This window comes from Crotalus tigris, unplaced genomic scaffold (genome assembly GCF_016545835.1).
Source record: "Crotalus tigris isolate CLP2741 ecotype Arizona unplaced genomic scaffold, ASM1654583v1 scf7180000024429.2167931701:2281839, whole genome shotgun sequence".
Classification (NCBI taxonomy): domain Eukaryota; kingdom Metazoa; phylum Chordata; class Lepidosauria; order Squamata; family Viperidae; genus Crotalus; species Crotalus tigris.
This window is the reverse complement of record NW_024100596.1, coordinates 1,025,224-1,045,091: the sequence shown is the minus strand read 5'-3', so window position 1 is coordinate 1,045,091 and position 19,868 is coordinate 1,025,224. Positions and strand designations below refer to the sequence as shown.

The following is a 19,868-nucleotide window of genomic DNA, read 5'->3' as shown; positions in this document are numbered from 1 at the left end:
CTGGGAGAATGATAGGCATTATCTGGCTGTTGTGATGGTAAGATTTCCTGGAGGTTTATTCCCCATTCTATAATGCTACATTGCATACCGCCTCCTTCTCTCTTCTTCCCTCTCCTTCGCCATCCCAATCCCTTGCCCACACTCCAGAACTACAGATTGGTAGTGGCCGTCCTGTGATTAATTCATTCGAAGGAAGTAGAAAGGGATGGCCCATGTAATGGGGAAGGGGGGGAAAGAGTTGTAGGGTGGTTTTTTTATATATATAATGAAAACAAACCGAAGCATCTGCGTCCATTCAAGGCACTTCTCAGCGCTTCTTCCGCCATCATCCAGAGCCTTTTCGGCGTTGACCTCTGACCCCCAGTGGGAGTAGCTTGGGGGAGGTGGAGCTTGAAAGGAGGTGGGCAGTAGGAGATGCTCATGGGGGATGCAGTGGTGGCTCATACTGAGCGTACGACTGGTGGCTGTGGAGGTGGGCAGGCAGGTGGCGGTACAAGGCGTTCCCTCTTTCCTCACGCCCCACACAGTAGGGAGGAAGGAGGAGGAGGTTATGGGTCTGGAAGGGGAGGGAGGGGTGTCAGCTTAATTCTTCTCAGATTTACGAAGCAGGAATGGAGAGGGGACAGAAAACAGCTACACGGTCCTTTCGCCTATCGACTTCCACCGAGCTTATGCCAGTGGTTTCCCCCTGCCTAAATAAACCTGCATGGTGCATTTGTGGTGTTATTTATGACAGATCCTGGCTGGTCAATCCGGCTCCCATCAATAAGTATTGTAGTGCACTGAGTTTTAATAACAAATTAAAAGGAAAGCCGAAATTAAAAGGAAAGCATTTACTTCCCCCCCCATTAGCTGAAAAGGGGGCAACTTATCACATTTGTGGAAATGCAAGTTTTCGAAGGGCGAATGCCTTTCTTACTCAGTTTATTAACTGCTTCATTTCCTTCTTCCCTAAACATTCTGGCTGTCACTAATTTCATTCTTGGTAGTGTTACTTTAAAAAACTGCTGAGAAGTCCTTTTGCAGGCAGGGCAATTTTCATCAAGGTGTATGTGCGATTGACAAGGCAGAGCCCCGAAGTTTCCTGGCTCACAAACAGGCAGGCTTTCCACTTGCTTCCAGCTCCATATCCCAATCTGTCATCTCAACCGGGGGGGGGGAGTTTTGCAAGTACATCCCACCAAACCCGGGGAGGGGGGAGTTTGGCTCGGGGAAGCTGTGGAGGATTCACAGGGTGGAAGACCGAGAGGAGGAGATCCCATCTCTGGAGATCCCGGTGCGCAGCCCGCTTGCTCCAAGCCGGAGCTCGCTACCGGGGGGCAACGGAGGGGACCCGCTTGCTCCTTCTCTTCTGCCTTCATCTCCCCCCGCAGCTGCTGCTCACAAAGGTTGTGGAGGCATTGTCAGCCACCACCGTCCCTGCAACTCGCCTCTAGTGGGCGTGTGGTTTGCAGCTGGTTTTTGCTGACTTGAAGTCGCAGGCTGGTAAATGTTCACCCTGGGAAATTAGCCACAAAACTCAATCTGTCTCCTGGCTGCTTTGCACTTTCTGAGCTGCAAATCGTGGTAGAGGGGGGTGGAAGGATTGGAGGGAGAGGGAGGAGGGAAAGGAGGTGTGTGTGTGTGTGTATGTGTGTGTGTATGCATGTCATAAGCATTTGAATTAAAATTATGGTACCATATTGAAATCAAATCTGATGTTTTTTAATTTTTATTTGGTGTGCGTTGGAAGAGGGATAGTCTTATATGGCGAATATAGTCCAAACTCTATATTTTAACTGGAAAAGTTGGGGGTTGTCTTATATGCCCAGTCGTCTTATACGCCAGAAAATACGGTACTTTTCTATCTGGGCTTTGATAGAATTATTCTTGGTTATTGTTTGGTGAATAAATTGCCACTAACAATGTTTGTTTTTGGTGCAAATATATTTCTACCATTACAATTCCTTCTTCATCTGAGACACAACATTTTAAAATCTGTTGTCTCTTTAATACATTCAGCAACACTTATTTTTCTCTGATGCGCTGATGCATAGTAAAGTTTCCCAATTTTTTGATGTTCCAATAATTTGTGATGTTGTTTTTTTATATGTGTCTCTTGCAAACAAATTAGATCTATATTCAAATTCTGTAGTTTCCTGAAAATTTTGTTTCTTTTTGATGGGGAGTTTAGTCCGTTTACATTCACTGAAAAAATTCCATTTTCTTTCTCCATTTCCATTTCCATTATTTATATTTAGGTCTAGTCGCTCTCGTAATCCTCTGTTCTCTGGCCATTCCTTCACCTTCACCCTCTTGCTTGTCTTTCTTTTTCTGTTCCCCTACTTGTATAGTTGTTTCTTGGGCTGTCTCTTCCATTTGCTTCTGTTCCTTGCTCTCCTCTTGTCGTTGTTGCACTCCTTCATCTAGAATTGCTCGGTTTCTTGCTTTGAAGTCCTCCAAATTGAATCCAGTTGATATCTTGTATTATTCCAGTTTATTAAGATGCCTTCTGGCATTAACCATCTAACGTTTATGCCTTTTTGCAATCAGCTTTGTAGTTAAGAAATGGTAGTGTCTTCGAGTATCTCTTACTCTCTTAGGTATCTGCTTTAAAACCACAATTTCTTTATCTTTATATTGTAATGGGTCATCTCTCACTTTTCTCAGCACTTCATCTCTTGTTGTTTTCTTTATGAATCTTACATGTACTTCTCTTGGTGGTTTATTCTTCCTTGCATAGCTTGAATTCATTCGAAATGTTTCATCTATCTCAATTTGCATTTCTGCTTTATCTGCCTTCAAAGCTTCTGCCAAAGGCTCAGTGTTCACATCTGCTACGTTTTCTTCTCTGTCCTCAGGCATATTTTGAAATCTCAAATAGTGTTCTGCCTTTTCCATTTCTACAATTGCAACTGTCCCCTCTAGATTTTGATTGGCTTGTTCTAATTTTTCATTTTCTTGTGATAACATTTCCATTTTTTTATCAATATCCTCTGATTTATTTTTCACTTTCTGAATTCTTTGTTCATTTTTAATAATCATTTGATGTTGAGCTTCAAATTGTGCCTTTATATCCAAGATTTCTTTGCTTAATTTTTCAAAATTACTTTGTGTCTCTTCATGATTTTTTTTTTTCATCATCTCTTGGATCTATTTTGGTGAGGCCTGCATTTCATTTTGGGCAGTGCTTATTTTCTCATGCTGCAGCATTGTTTCAATAGATCCCTGGGTTGTTGGGCTAGATTGTCCAACAGAGGGTGCAGAAGAGATCTTCTTCATAAGTCTAGTAATGTTGGATGTACTCATTTTACAGACAACAATCTTAAAATAAAGTCCTGGGTGTAGGAAGAGGCCAGCTGTTTTTGAGTAAATCGACCTCCTCCAGTTGAGTCTCCAAAACAAAATGTTCACTTTCTCCAAATAATTTCTGTTTAGTTATAGTCAAAGTCAACAAATGTAACTATGAGGAGTCTTTTCCCTTGTAATCTCACACCAAGGCATTTTGTTTTCTGCAGGTGTTGTTTTTTCAAGGTCAAAAGAGTTTTTCCAATATTTATTTATACTGTCATTTCTTCTTTCACCACTAGTCCTCATAAACTCATTTATTAATGTCTGATATTCTTTAGGAGTTTTTCCCCTTTGTAGTTACTCGCCACTTTTAAGTTAATTCTTCTGAGGATTTTGCTTTTAGGTCTTACCCATCAGGGGCTCAATGTTTTATAACCCACAAGGAGAAGTAATAAAGCACTGGTTCACCTCTCTCAGCACGCTGTTGACAGTCAGCTATTTAGCGGAGTGCTTCGGCTGCAACTCCTCGCTTCCCCTCCGGTTTGGGACAACTTGGGCTGCGTCGGCTCATCCAGCAGCCTTTCCTCCGCCTTTTCAGAGGATTTCTTCAGTTCACTCCAATTGGCCAATGCTTGATCCGAGCTTCTGGAGTGTCCCTCCTTCTTCATTGCCCCTCCAGGGCAACTTTCTGACCCTTTAAAGGTTGCTAGGCAAAGTGAAATCAGACTGGAAAGCCAGAGCGCCGGCTTCTTCCATCCATCCCGTCCGCCACCAAAACCACATTTTAACCACTGTGCCACCATGGCTCCTAATACAGGTAGTCCACTTCATTAGTGATCATTCAAAGTTACAACGGCACTGAAAAAAGTGACTTATGACTGTTTTCACATTTATGAGTGTTGCAGCATCCTCTTGGTCATGTGATCAAAATTCAGCAACTGGTTCATATTGATGATGGTTGCAGGGTCTCTGGGTCATGTGATCACTTTTTGCGACCTTCTGATGAGCAATGTCAATGGAGAAGCCAGATTCACTTAACAACCATGTTATTAAGTGCAATGATTCACTTAACAACTATGGCAAGAAAGATCCTAAAATGGGGCAAAAATCACTTAACAACTGTCTCACTTAGCAACAGAAATTTTTGGTTCAATTGGGTGTCAAGGACTACCTACACTACAGATCAAGGATTCCACAAGAGGAATTTAATTACTCAGATTGACAGAAGTTGGGGAAAAGATTCTACAAATTGGTTCTGAGTGGATTGTATAAATGCTGTCAATTCCATTTGACTCATTAAGTCAAGCTTAAGCCAAAACTAACTTAATATAATTTGTGAATAAGGCAGCAGAGTAACAGAAAATTAGAGAGATCTGATAACACTGACATAGAAGAGTATCTGTTTTTAAAAATTACACAAGTTGCATTATGAATGTCAACACACTTTTATTCAAAGTGCTTGCCCTTTCCTCCAATATTAAAAACATAATTGTAGAATCAGCTAAACAAATCTTGTGCTAACAATAAGAATGTTCTCTTGATTGCCTATTTAGCATCATTTTGAATAAAATCCACATGACTGAATGCTGTGCACACATCCAAGTACTCTGCAGACAATGCTTCAGCCTCTGCAGTGAAACAAAAGATGTCACTTTCTTGTTACATTGAGAGAAGCAATTGAAGCACTATCAGGATTGTGACCAAAGTTTTGTTTTAAATATTATACTGTATTTCTCATTGGATGAGAAACATGGCATGGTGAGCAGATGGCTTTACTCTTGTCTCATATTGCAGTTTATTCTCTTGTGATTTGGGGATCCCCTTTCTCCAAATATAGTTTCAAAAATCATTCACACAATACAGTAGGCATTGAATGGATACTGCTGGTGGTACGTCAGGCTCCTTTCATTCACTGTTAGAGATAAAATGTTGAATGAAAGTCTAATAGTAAGAAATATAAGCAGTACTTCTGGTATTGTTGCACTCTAAGTAACCATCATTCCTCATCAATGGAGCTAATGGGAGCTGGATTTCACCAGTATCTGGAAAGCTGCCTATTGATTTAAAAGCAACAGAGTTTGGATTAAAGCTAGGAGGTGTACTTGACACAGCATGGATCTTTATATATGTTTTGTTAAATGCTACATTTCTTTGTCTCCATTAGAAGAGAGACTTTGAACCTGCAAACCAAATTTTAGCACCTTCAGGTGAGGAATTGCCAAATACAGCTTTTCATGGAGGGGGTGGATGTGCTGAGAGTCCTTCTTGCCACAGCAGCAGAGTAATGTGCTATCTTTGTCAGAAGTCTTTTTTGAAGCAAAGTAAGATAGGGTAGGCTGGAAATAGCTGCTTATTGGTGGCAAGACCAGGAACGTGGAATCACTAGCTGCCAGAAGGTCTTCTGAAAAAAGAAAATGATGACTACGTCAAAAGAGAAACAATAGGCGTAAGGGAAAGAACTGCCATAAGACAAAATAATACAAGAATTCCAACTAATCACATGCTTAGATCTGGGTCAACAAGTTCAACCATATATACATATATTCCAACACAATCAGGAGCCCATTAGCACAATACTCCCAAAGTCTCAGCAAGGTCGAAGGCAGCACTGGAGAGATTTGAACTGCAGGCCTAGCCTTTTCCAGGATGCAGGATCTGGTTCTGGCAGTTTCGCTTCTCAGGCCCTTCAGCTCCTGGAAGCAACTCAATGTAGCCCCCGTACTTGGAGGATGTTACTTATCAAAGGCTCTTAGACCCAGAATTTTCAATACTGCATGTTTCAAAGAACCTTTTGCAGCTACTGTTATGAGGAGAAGGAAGAAAGGTTTGCTTTGACTCCCTGCAGGTGAGCATCTATGACTAGGCTGTAAAACAGAATCTTGCAATAAAAACTTATGGAACCTGGGTTCCCCAGAATGTGCTGGATTCCCAATCAGAGCCAGCATACATGGTTGGCAACAGGTTGGGCATATCTGCTGCTCTCAATGGACCTTTGGTTTGGTCTTTTTTCCTGTTCAGGGCTCCATAGAATGAAAAGGAATGAAGTGAAAATAAAACAATAAAGACTTTGCAGCATTCATGTATCAATAACAGTCAGGTGCTTTTTTTTTCACATACTGAAATGCCCCCTAAGTGCAACCAATGTGAAATATTATTTGTTCTTTATTTTTTTTATTGATTGGAGTATTTTAATGTTTTGAAGCCAAAAGGTGATTCAGGCATAATCTTAATAAAGTAATATTAAGTAATAATCAAACAATCCTTAATTAAATGGTTCCAGCCAAATTACAGATATTTTTCCCCCTGCTTTATCACTCTCTTTATATCTGAAAACAACAAAAATTGAAACCATTGTGCTCTCATTTTTAATAACATCTACTGTAGTTTCCAAATACATGCAAATAAGTATTCTGAGCCCTTGTTTTTCCCAATAGTGATGAGATAGAATTTTTTAACTTAAGTGCCAGTTTGAGGTAGTGGTTCAGGTACTGGCCTAGAAATCAGGAGACAGTTAATTCTAGGCTTCCCTTAGGGATGAAAGTAAGCTGAGTGACTTGGGTCTAGTCAGCCCAGCCCACCTCACAGGTTTGTTGTTGGGAAAATAGGAAGCAGGAACATTAGATATATATAGTGCCTTGAGCTGACCAGAAATAAAAGCAGGATAAAAATCAAATACATATTTATTTACGAGCTAGCATAGATACAGGTGAATAACGCTAGGAACATATAACATTGGAAAAGAAGGAAGGAAAGAGAAGAAAAGGATAATCAGCAGTAAAGTGGGTGAAGTCAATTATACCGGCTATGACTGCCCCGTTGGGAGACTTGAAAGAACAGGTAGGCATAGTTCAACATAGGGAAGATCTATTTATGTTGTCACTAGGAATCAGAACCAGCTTAATGGCACAAATCAACCAGTCAGTTGGTTGATCGGTCAGTCAGTCAAGTCAATTAGTAGATACAGGTGCAGAATATATCCCCTGAACTGCCATTAGCCATTGCCAATACCAGCAGAATTAGAATCAGCTCATAGCTTTAGAACAATTTTATCTGTAAGTTCCTGGCGTTTCTGAATTCCCCACCTTCTTTACCTTAATTTTAGCAGTTGGGATATATACCAACTAGTAGTCTTGACCCTCTTGGAAAATAACATGAAGAGGAAACCCAAGACTTATTCTAACTCCGCGTAGGTAGAGTGTCTACTCACCTCCTTGAGTGGACAGTGGGCATGTGCGAACCACTCTTGGCTTAATAAGGAGAAAATGGTTGTCATGCCCAAAATGTGGCCTATCCATATGATGATGTTCCAGACAGGGTTTTTTCTCTTATCATTTAGAACAAAGTTAAGCAACACTGTGAAAACAAACAGAAAAAGGATTAATTGTATATATTCCAATCACACTGAGCCAAGGAGATAATTGTTGATTTCTAATAACTGTTATTTGCAATAGAAATGTTCTTCGTTACCAAATCTAAAATAACAGCAATTCCCATGTTAATTATAAGACAATACTGTATGCCTCATCCCTACTTCTATGGAGGTAAAATAATTTGGGAAAGACAATTCTCAAAGCAATACCCTTGTAGATGGAACTCCCTGCTCCTAGAACCTACGCTATTTCCCTGTCCCTCTTTTATCTGCATCCTGATTACAACTAAATTTTAGTCATGATCAGGACGCAGATAAAAGAGTACTTGCATCTGTTTTGGAATTGTAACTGGACTTCTGAAATAGCAACATTTTGTTTTCCAGTTATTAATTTTGTTTTTGCTCTTTGCTCTTGCTTTTTAATTTGTAAAATTGTTTGACATTATTTTTTTCCCCTCCTGTTGGAATAAAGAATCTTAATTTTCTCAGGGAAGAACCACTGTTTATTCAATCAGTGACCAGCAAAATTTGAAAAAAATACGACACCAAAATAATTTTCTCAGGGATGAAAAAGCAGCCTCCAGCCTAAGCATACAATTCACCATCTGAGGGAATAATACAATGCACATGCTGCCTGTGAAATTCTGGGAGCTGAAGTTCACACATTTTAAAGTCCCCAAGAATGAGAAACACTGGATGGGGGATGGGGTGGGAGAGGATAATGCCCTGAATCTTTCCTTAGCTAGTCTTTCCCAATTTAGGAAGCTGCACATTTGAGGCAAGCAATTCCCAAGATTCTGCAGCCAAGATGTCTGAAGGCTGTGATGACTGAGCATACTGGAAATAATAATAATAGTAATAAATCTGGAGCAGATGAGGTGGGGTGGAGGTTCGTTCTCCAAGCTTGTTGGTTTCGTTACCAGGCTATGTAACCTTTTCAGTGGAATTTAGGGGATGTCAGTGTCGGTGTTCTGTTTATAAGGTCTCTGTGTTTTCAGGTGTGGGTCACAAGGGAGGGTCCTGTAATAGGTTTTGTGATGGGTCAGATGTGGGTCACATAAGGTGAGGGTCTTGTGATGGGTTAGGGTTAGATGGATCACAAGACCCACCACAAGACTCTGACCACTGGCTTCATATACTTTAAATAAATTTGGAGCAACTCCACCTCCCAGTGGTAAAAAAAAAAAATATATCAAAAGGAACATGAGTGTGTACCATTTGGGGAGTGTGGAAACCCAAAACCAGGGGAGGGTAGGACATAATGGAAGAAGGTTCACCAGGAGCAATTCATGCCACGTTATTTTTTTACCGGCCTTGCTTGAATCCTCTGAGTAAAGGTTCAGTCCATTTCCCGAGGGAGTACTGACCTCCTATCATGGCAAATAGCACAAACATGACAGGAAAGAACATGCTAAAGGCCAAGGTGAGTAGGTATTCATGGACAACCGCTGAGAGAAGGAAGACAATCAGCATAGCTCCACCTCGGGCTCTCCCTCCAAACAGCTGGAAGAGAAGGAGCACATGAGACCTCACCTTGGTACTTACCAATTAACAATGAAGACAGGCATAGAGAGATTACATGCAGCAGATCTATTTTATGGGATAATATGGGGTGGGTTTGGTAAGCTTTCCAATACTTTCAGGTATTCAGACAGTAAACCAAACCAAATAATAGTGCTTTTAGAAACTGTGCTTTTATTGTAAGGTTCCAGTAATAGAATCTTGCAGGTCTGAGAGCACTTCCTTCCTTTGCGGCCTTTATTTTTTGAACAACAAGAGAGAATCCCTTCTGAGATGCTGTTCTACCCCCCAATTCCGGCTGTGGGCTTAGGCATCTCTTGTTGATCATTGCCCTGGCTGAAGTTCTTCCTCCTGGCCACAAAGTTATTCACATAGCCCATTACAGCCTTACCTACCCGCAGAATATCTTGATAAATATAGTAGTACAGCCAGTCGTGTATAATTATATTCCATATCCGAAAGAATCCAGAGAATGATCTGGAATTCCACCAGTCCTAGGCAGGGAGAATGGAATAAATAGCATGAAACTAGAACATCCCTGTATTTTAGGCAAGCAAAAGAACAATCGACTCTTCATAAACCTCGACTTAGAAGGGCAATTGGGATTAGAATTTCCATCATTAAGTTAGTGGGGAAACCAGCAGGAATTTGCAACTCCCAAACAGGCAAGGTAAGTGGCTGTTGTTGGGTGTGGGAGAGCAAGCAGGTGCAACTGGGTGTTAGGGAAGGGGTGAGATTGAGGGGCAAGGGGGCCATGAAAGGTGAGATTTCAGCCATTGGGAGGGCTGATGAATGATGTGGGATCATGTGAGATCTTGCAAAGTCTTTCAGAACATGTTATTTGATCTCTTTTACATTCCCTCAATATACAGGCAGTTTCTACAGGCAGTCTTAATTTAGTGACCACAACTGAGAGCAGCAACAAAGTGGTTAAGTGGTCATTAAGTGGAAATAGTTGTGTTATTTATTTGTCAGATTTCTTTATTGCCAAATTTACATGGTTGCCCATCTCACCTGAAGTGACTCTGGTGCCATATGACAAAAGCAAAAAGTAAAATATTTTGCAAGCCCATTAAAACAATTAGCATAGATAAAAATGCTTGCAATCTGACTTCAACTTTCCTTTGCTTTATAAACCTGCAGAGATTGTAAATGTGAGGACTGATCATAATTTTACTTTATCATCATCATTGTAACTGTGACCAACTGCTAAATGAGAACCACCTATATTTATTACTTTGATTACAAGTAATTTGATACTTCAATGTCAGTTTCTTCAGTATAGTTGTTTCAGCAAGTTAAAATTTGCTTTTCTTTTAGAGGCATAACATCTCAGAATTCTTGGGAAAGTTTTTCAAACTGTTCTTCACAGAGTGGTCAATGGACCATTCAAATATATCCATGAGGAATGAAATCCAGACTCCCTGTATCTTTCTTGCAACCTCCCCCACTCCTTGTTATCACCTTGTAGAAAGAACGGTCTGCAAAGCGTAGGATCTCGGCAAACATGTTTTGCCAGCAGTGCAGGAGGAAATAGTGGATCATGATTCCCAGAGTTATTCCTGAATGAGAGAGGTAAAGAAATACATCAGTTCTTCCCGGAGATTAAAAATGCAATTATTCTTATGGATTTAAGACAGACGACTGCAAATCAAATTAGACTTTTAGCTTAGACTTTTAGAGGTTAGCATCGTAGTGGAATATCTAATCATCTAGGTCATGGTTGATCCAAGCAAAGCTGCCTTTTGCAATTGACTGATAGTGGTTTTGTCAGTGTTGGTGGTCTTCAAGTGGTGCTCCAGATGTTTTGGGATTGCACCCCAGGTGCCTATTACTATTAGTACTATCTGTGCTTTCTTTGGCCACAATTGTTCTATTTGCAGGTCTTTATATTTTATGATTTTTCTCCAGTTCTTTGTCTTTTCTTCTGCTTTTCCAGATACTACAATGTCTACTATCCAGACTTTTTTGTTGTAGGATCTGATCTGGGTCAGTCACTGGGATCAAAGGTTTTGTCTTTCAAGCTTTCAGACACTAGCCTAGGCTAGAGAAAGTTTCCTGAAGATGGGCAACAGCACAAGTCCGAAAGCTTGGAAGACAAAAACTCTGGTCCGGGTAACCGACCCAGATTGGATCCTGCAACATTACCCTGGGACACTTACATTTGCTTTCATTCGTGAATTTTGTCTTATCCATAATTGTTAACATAAAGTATTGTGTGGCAGATGCTTGTCTGCTTTAATTCTAAAGTGCCAGAACACTTTAGTGTCTTTGTTTTCTACTATTTGTCTATCTTGTGCTCTTACCAGTTCTTCTTGCAGGTAAGTGTTGTTATTATTATTATATTTTACCCACCTTTTGAATATATAACTCAAGGTGGCAAACATACACAATACTGAAGGTGAAGGTTCATTCTCCAAGCTTTAATTCATAGCTCTACCGACCATCCTACCAAAATTCTGGATATGCTATGTCAATGACACATTTGTCATCATAAAATGCTCCGAAATTGAAGAAACAGACCACCTACTCAATAACATATTCTCTGGGATCCAATTCACATGTGAAGAAGAAATAGACAACAGACATTCAATCCTCAATATTGACATAAGGAGACTAGACAATAGAGAACTGGAAACCCGCGTCTACGCCAAACCCATGCACATGGATCAGATCTTCTTCAGAAGGGCCAGGACAAACTGCAGTACCACAACACTAGGAAAAGCAGAAGAGAAATAGCTGCTTAACGTCTTTCTCCATAACGACTATCCAAAAAACTTCGTATTCCAACACACAGCACCAAAACCACAGGAGACCACTACAATACCCAAGAGTGGTGTCAGATATGACAGCCAGAATTTTCCAAACCCTAAGAATAGCAATAACCCACAAACCCATAGCTACATTCCACCAGGAATTATTCAGAACCAAAGGCAAGATACAGAAGGATGAAAGAAACAATGTAATCTACAAAATCAACTGTAACGATTGCAACCAATTCTATGTGGGACAAACATCATGTCAATTAAAACCAGGTTCCCTGAACACTGGCTTGGCAGTCAAATGCCACAATCCCAAATCCTTAATCTCTACTATGTTGACACCAAACAGCACCAGTTCCATTGGAGCAACACAAAAATCATTGATCATGCTATCACCCACTGTGCTCGTGAGTTTATCAAAGACTGGCACTCCACAAGCACTTCCATCAATAGACACATGGATCTACAATCAGCCTACGAACTCCTTAAAATCCAAATCAACCACACAGACAACCAGAGACAGCACCAACCCTCAACCAACCCACACAAGCCCCCATCACCAGCAGTTCACCTCCCAATGATTTTGACTTGATGTGACCTCCCCATCACTAGACACATCACAAGAATCTCACTAATGACTCTCACATGATTCATCACAAGACCCATCCCAAGATCCTCACTTGACACATTCATTCCTGAAGCCCTTATGAACAGAAGAACACTGATGTTGACATTCCCTAAACTCTGCTGAAGATGTTACCTAGCCTGGTAATGAAACGTTCGGGAACCAACCCACAAGCTCAGAGAACATACCTTCACCCTTATCCTACACCCGAGCTACAGATAGTCACCTCTATTGCGTACACACTACTCCTGCCCCATATTTTCTTCACAACAATCCTGTGATGTGGATTGGGCTGTGAGCAAGTGACTGGCCCAAAGTCTCCAGCTGCCTTCCATTCTTAAGACAGGTTTAGAACTCACCATAAACTAACTACAAGGCCAATGGTTTTACCAAACTGATCTTGTTCTCAACATATATGCAAAGTATCAAGAGGCAGGCAGTTAGTGTAGTTTGAACTAAAGGTAGCAGTCAGCTCCATAATTCAGTAAACACCTATGAGTGATTTTAGCTGGGAACTGATGGAAAATAGCTTCACATTTTTACAAGGAAGGAGGATAGGTTTAACATAAATCACTCTTTTTTAGAGGCAGAGAAAAGGCTGCAGTCAAATAATCAAAGAATCTAGAATCCAGATTCACTGCTAAAATTATATAATTATCCTAACACACAAAAACCTATACCAATTTATTCACAATTCTGTGGTCAGAATAGATGAATTGCACCATATTATATATATTATGAAAATGCTATGGGAAGGCCCTCCTCCCCAGAATAAAATATTCTACAGAATATTAAAAGAGGCAGAATAGAATATTTCCCCCTACAGTCTTTCTGCTATAGCCTCAACCAGAAGCCTGAAGAGGCTAGGTTTTGTGGATTGGTATTTTGCATCCATTCATAAAGCCAGGCCCCTCTATTCATAAACAAAGGGCAGCCAACAGCTCCAAATAAGCAGCACAATAGGCAAGGAGCTGAAACTGACAAGATTAGTTCAGACTACAAAACACCTGGGATTTGCATTTCCACTTCTGCCTGTAGAGCCAATCGTGACCCCTACATGACCCCATAGGAATCTGGCAACAGTCATTAAAATAATAAAGGACATGAACAGGCATCTCAATCACAAAGCCCCCAAAATTGTATAAAAGCCCATCTACGCTCATCTCTAATTTGTCAGCCACCCCAGAAACGTGCTGCTGTCACTGAAATGGAGATCTCTTTTCCAACTGCAGTTGCTTCAGTTCATTTCTTCTGTGTCTTTCTCCCAACTTGGAATAAGAACCAGACCAGATTTCACTTCCTACAATGCAAAATTTTATTCTGTCATTTATCCAACCAATTTGCATTATGCATTCTTATAATTTTACAGAAGGAGAAAGTCCTGTACAGAATTGTTTAACTGTACCATCTAATAATGAGTCATGTGTTTCAGCAGCAGCTAAGCTGCCTCCTAAGGTTTCAGCTGCCCATTGCCAGCTGCCTTGTAAATCTATCTTTGCAACCAGGACTACAAAATTGTTTTTCAGAAGTAAAGTAAGATAGCATTTTTGGTAAGTAGAATTTTATGAGCAGCACCATAGTCTCCAGATTTCTCCCATGTCTACAGAATTTTTGCATACCCCTTATTGCAAGGAAAGATGATGGACTTTGACAATCTGAACAGGACAATGTTCAAAGGGGCATAGCGCATGGCACTTGGAGAATAATTGAGGCAAAAGCAGAAAAAAAGAATAAGTAACTACCGGTTGCTAAAGCCCTTTTACAGGAAACAGAATCATCCAACAATGAATTCATAAAGACTTCTTTGCTGGACATTTGTTCTATTTCACATACTTTCATCATGAATAAAACTAGTAGACTGCCAGATCTACCTCATCATTTTCTGTGGGTGTTACATATAGTCCAAAATCATCTATATCTTGGCCTGTGGGATGAGGTAACAATTTACTTATTAAATTTATATGCTGCCCATCTTGCAACCCAAAGTAATTCAACATGGCTTACAATGAATCACTGAATTGCTACAGGTAGTCCTGGACTTATGATCACAACTGAACCCCAAATTTCTTTTGCTAAGTGAGACAGTTGAGTTTTGCCTCATTTTGTGACTTTTCATGCCAGTTCTTGAGTGAATCATTGCAGTTGTTAAGTTAGCAACCCAGTGGTTAACTGAACCTGGCTTCCCCATTGATTTTGCTGGTCAGAAGGATGCAAAATGAATGTGGTTCAGGATTCTTTGGAGAAAGCTATACAAAAGATCAGATTTGAGACAGAAGAGCTTTTGGAGGAGAAAAATCATCAGATGAGGAAAGATATTTTGTTGGCTCTTCAGGGGCTTGCGGCCCATGTAGAAAGGCTGGATGATAGGGTGGATGAGGTGGCTGGAAATGTTGAAAGATTGGAAGAAAGAGTTGAAAGAGTTGAAAATAATGTGGATGCAGCACATAATGAAATTGTGATGTCACAATGCAGAGACATGGAGTTTGCTTTGAGAATAAGAAGGTTGAAGGAGAATGCGAAAGAGAATTTGAAAGAAGAGACTGCTGCAGAACTAGCATCCATTTTGGGATGTGGAATTGAAGAAATGTTGAGAGATATTGAAAAAATCTTTAGAGTTAATTCATGGATTGTGAAGCAGAGAAATTTACCAAGAGATGTAGTTATTTATTTTTCTAGAAGATCACTTCGCAATGAAATTATACAGGTTTTTTACAATCAAAGCTTTCAAATTGTAGCGCAAGATGTTATAGTTTTAAAAGAAATACCTTCTAAAATTTTGAGAAGAAGAAAGGATTTTGCTTTTTTGGCTGAGGAGCTTAAGAAGCGTCAGATTCAATTTAGATGGGATGTACCTGTTGGTATAGTGGTGAACTATCTTGGAACACGTCATAGATTAAACACAATTTTAAAAGCAAGAGATTTTTACATTTCTGTTCTGAAGGCAGATGCACCACCATCTCCAAGATCTAGAAGAAATGAAGGTCAGTTGGCTGCAGGAGCAATGTCACCAACAGGAGAGGAGTTGTTGGTTGAATCAATGCAACAGTGTTTGGAGATAAGAGAAGAACCAAGGGAACAGAGAATGACTCGTGCAGCCCATAAACATAGAGAAAAAGAACAACAAAAGGTAGATGCTGGAGATACTACACAGGTTTCTACCTCTGAGCCAGTGGGAGGAACAAGACCAAAGAAGTCTTCAACTGCGGATTTAGATGCAGTGTTCCAAAGGCTTCAAGCCATTAGATATGGCAAAGTTCCTGACATGGAATGTTAATGGTTTGAATTTACCACAGAAAAGAAAGAAAGTATTTTACTATTTGAAACAACATAAGAATGATGTTATATGTTTGCAAGAGACTCATATTGCTTCAAAAGATGAAAAATATTTGATTAACTCCTGGCTGAGAGTACATTTCCCAGCCTCTGCTCCGCAGAAAAAAGCAGGAGTAGTTATTTATGTGAGGAAAGACTTATCACCGAAGTTAATTGATTCTGATCCACAAGGAAGATATGTTATTATTGACTTATTATTAAATGGCAAGAGAAGTCTTGTTATTGGACTATATGCTCCTAATCAGCAACAAAAATATTTTTATAAGATGATACATCAGAAAATAACTCAATTAGATTATAAATCAGTAATTATGATGGGAGATTGGAATGGTGTTTTAGACTCAATTAAAGATAAAAAGGGTTCTTTTAAATCTCCTAATCATGCAAAATTACCTAAAGTTTTTTTTTTATTTGAAGGAGGATTTGGAACTTAGAGACATTTGGCGTGAACGGAATATGGAAGAAAGAGACTTCACTTTTTTTTCAGACAGGCATCAGAATTGACTTTTTTTAAATTACTAATGATCTCTTTTCTAGGGTGAAGAACGTCAAGATATTCCCAAGAATATTATCAGACCATAGTCTTGTATGGATGGAGTTATCTACTGAAGATGGGAACAGAAGGACTTGGAGATTGAATGAAAATTTATTTAGATATGAGGGGAATTTACAGAGATGTAGAGATTATTTAAAGGATTTTTTTCTTTTGAATATGCATAAGGGTACTTCGATGCCAATGTTATGGGATGCTAGTAAAGCTTATATGAGTGGGGTATTGATTTATATGAATAATATGCATAGATGTAAACAGGTGCAGAAACGTAAAGAGTTGGAAGCAGAAATTAAATCTAAGGAAAAGGCTCTTATATTAAATCCATTGGACAATAATTTAAAGGCTTCTATTAGTTTGCTTAAGGAGCAATTTAATATGTTAATAGCTGATCAGATTGCAATTAATTTGAGGTATATGCAACATAATACATTTTGTAATGCAAATAAACCTGGTAGGTGGTTGGCTTACCAACTACGAAAGAAACAGAAATCTAGGATTATAGAAAAAATAAATTATAAAGGTAAAGAAGTTTATCAACAAAATTTAATTAAAAGGAGTTTTTAGATTTTATTCAAAGTTATACGCTAGTGAAAATAAACAAGTTTTAGATATAGAAAAGTATTTACAGGAATCACATTTTCCTAAACTTACTATTGATCGAAGAGATGAGATTAATGGTTTAATTACTTCTGATGAGATTATTTGGGCAATTAAACAATTGAAAGTTGGTAAGGCTCCAGGTACAGATGGATTAACAGCAAATTATTACAAAATGTTATCTGAAGAAATTATAGAACCATTGAAGGAATTTTTAAATAATATTCTGTTGGGAGCAGAGGTACCTCCATCATGGAGAAGGGCTTTCGTATCATTGATTCCGAAAGAAGATCAAGATTTGACGCAGCCCAAAAATTATAGACCTTTATCTCTTTTGAATACAGATATAATTTTTTTTCAAAAATATTGGCAAATAGACTAATGTGAGTTTTGAAGCAATTGGTTCATAGTGACCAATCTGGATTTATATCCGGAAGATATATGAAATATAATGTTAGACAAATTGTTAACTTAATTGAGTATTTGGATAAGAACAATCAAATCCCTGCTGCTTTGATTTTTTTAGATGCTGAAAAAGCTTTTGATCAATTAGACTGGCAATTTTTATTCAAAGTAGTAGAGGAAATGAATTTTGGGGATACATTTTTACTTGCCCTTAAGGCAGTGGTTCTCAACCATTTTAATGCCGCGACCCCCAACCGGTCGTAAGTCAAGGACTACTCAACCGGTCGTAAGTCAAGGACTATTCAACTGGTGCAGCACCATTTGCATAATGGGACTTTTGGCGGGCTCAGCAGGGCAGAGACAGTCTGGACAATTCCTATTGGCTTTTGAAAGCCAATAGAATTAGACTCTGTTCAAGAGAGTCTATTCTATTGGCTTTCAAAAGCCAATAGAATAAAAGGGAGTAGCACAGCTAAGGAAAAGGAGAAAAAAAATGGCAGACTGTGTTGTTTGGCGACCCCCGTGAAATGGTCGTTCGACCCCAAATGGGGTCCCGACCCACAGGTTGAGAACCACTGCCTTAAGGCAATATATCAACAACAATCTGCACAAATCGTAGTTAATGGAGGTTTAACAGAAGCATTTAAAATTGAAAAGGGTACAAGACAGGGATGTCCTTTATCCCCATTGTTATTTGTTTTAACAATGGAGATTTTACTTATTAAAATTCGGGAGTCACCTAGATTAAAGGGAATAAAAATAAATAAGAGTGATGATAGATTGAGAGCTTTTGCTGATGATTTGGTTGTGACATTATCTCAACCAACAGATTCGGTTAGAGATTTGGTTGAAATTTTAAGTCAGTATGGGAAGGTTTCAGGTTTTAAGGTAAATAATAATAAGACTAAAATATTATCGAAAAATATGTCTATGAAGGAAAAGGACATTATGGTTAGATTAACAGGTTTTGAAATAGTGAAAAAGGTTAAATATTTAGGAGTTTATTTAACTGCTTCTAATGTTAAATTGTATAAAAATAACTATAAGACATTATGGATAAAAGTGCAAAAAGATTTAAATAATTGGAAAAAATTACAATTATCTTTGTTGGGAAGAATTTCGGCAGTTAAAATGAATATACTTCCAAAGTTTCTTTTTCTTTTTCAAATGATACCTATTTTGAAAAAAGATGCTAATCTGGAGGAATGGCAGAAGGAGATTAATAAATTTATTTGGGCAGGGAAAAAGCCGAGAGTTAAATTCAAAATTATGCAAGATACACGGGAAAGAGGTGGATTGAAGGCACCTAATTTAAAATTGTACTATGATGCGGTGGCTTTAACGTTGATTAGTGATTGGCTCAACTTAACAAATAAAAATATTCTTTCTCTTGAGGGATGGGATTTATTATATGGATGGCACGCGTATTTAATTTATGATAAAAAGGTTGATCAGGTTTTTAAAACTCATATTTTGAGAAGTGCTTTGTTGCATGTCTGGAAGAAATATTATTATAGGTTAAGTTATAAAATCCCAATTTGGGGGATTCCAGGACACATGATTGAGGGAGTATCTAGGGGAGCAAATTTGGATAAGATTTCTTATAAGGAATTACTTAGTCTGGATGGGCAGCATTGGCAATTAAAGCCTTTAAATGAGTTGAAGCAAGAAAATATTGTATATTCTTGGTTTTATTATAATCAATTGTTATTGAGGTGGAGTATAGATCAAAAGGTTGGAATTACTTTAGAGGATGTGAATTTGGTAAAACAGATTAAAGATCAAAGTCGAGCTCATATAAAAAGAATTTATAATGTTTTAATAGAATTTGATTCTGAAACAGTTGGTTAAAGATTGTATGATCAAATGGGCGCAAAATATTCAAGAGCCAATTTTATTGGATACATGGGAAACAATTTGGGTTAGAAATGTAAAATTTACTCAAGCGCAAAATTTGAGAGAAAATTTTTATAAAATGTTTTATAGATGGCATTTGGATCCCCAAAAGTTGCCCTGCATGTATCCAAATTTACAGCCTAAATGTTGGAGATGTGGAAATTTAGATGCAACGTATTTCCACATTTGGTGGACTTGTAGAGATATTAAAGCTTTTTGGATAAAGATTTGGTGGAATATTCAAAAGATTTTTAAGAAAAAGATTAAGTTTACTCCGCAATTATTTTTGTTGGGTATTATTGTAGATTTTGATGTTAAAGAAACTAATTTGATGTTGAACCTTATAACAGCTGCAAGATTATTGGTGGGACAATATTGGAAGAAAAATTTGTTGCCTACTTTGGAAGAATGGATACTTAAAGTGTCTAATTTGGCAGATATGGCGAAGATTCTCCACCTATTTGAAGGACCATTCACAAGAAAGATATATTATGGTTTGGAGAACATGGATTGATTATATTCAGAAGAAATATGAAA

At 38.6% G+C, this 19,868-nt stretch overlaps 1 protein-coding gene across 4 annotated transcripts in view; it reads right to left on the bottom strand.

Moving 5' to 3' along the window:
* Positions 1–4,359: 4,359 nt before the first annotated feature.
* LOC120302341 (sterol O-acyltransferase 2-like) overlaps positions 4,360–19,868 on the bottom strand; it is a 120,386-nt gene continuing 104,877 nt past the window's right edge. For 3 of the 4 annotated variants that reach the window (XM_039330553.1, XM_039330556.1, XM_039330554.1), the window contains 5 exons: positions 10,625–10,722; positions 9,556–9,654; positions 9,007–9,142; positions 7,478–7,623; positions 4,360–5,671 (listed from right to left, as the gene is read on the bottom strand). In XM_039330553.1, the coding sequence (XP_039186487.1) occupies positions 5,621–5,671; positions 7,478–7,623; positions 9,007–9,142; positions 9,556–9,654; positions 10,625–10,722 (530 nt within the window). In that variant the 3' untranslated portion in view covers positions 4,360–5,620. Of the gene's footprint in view, positions 5,672–7,477; positions 7,624–8,948; positions 9,143–9,555; positions 9,655–10,624; positions 10,723–19,868 lie in introns of those variants that run through there. The other variant, XM_039330555.1, reaches the window with a different exon arrangement.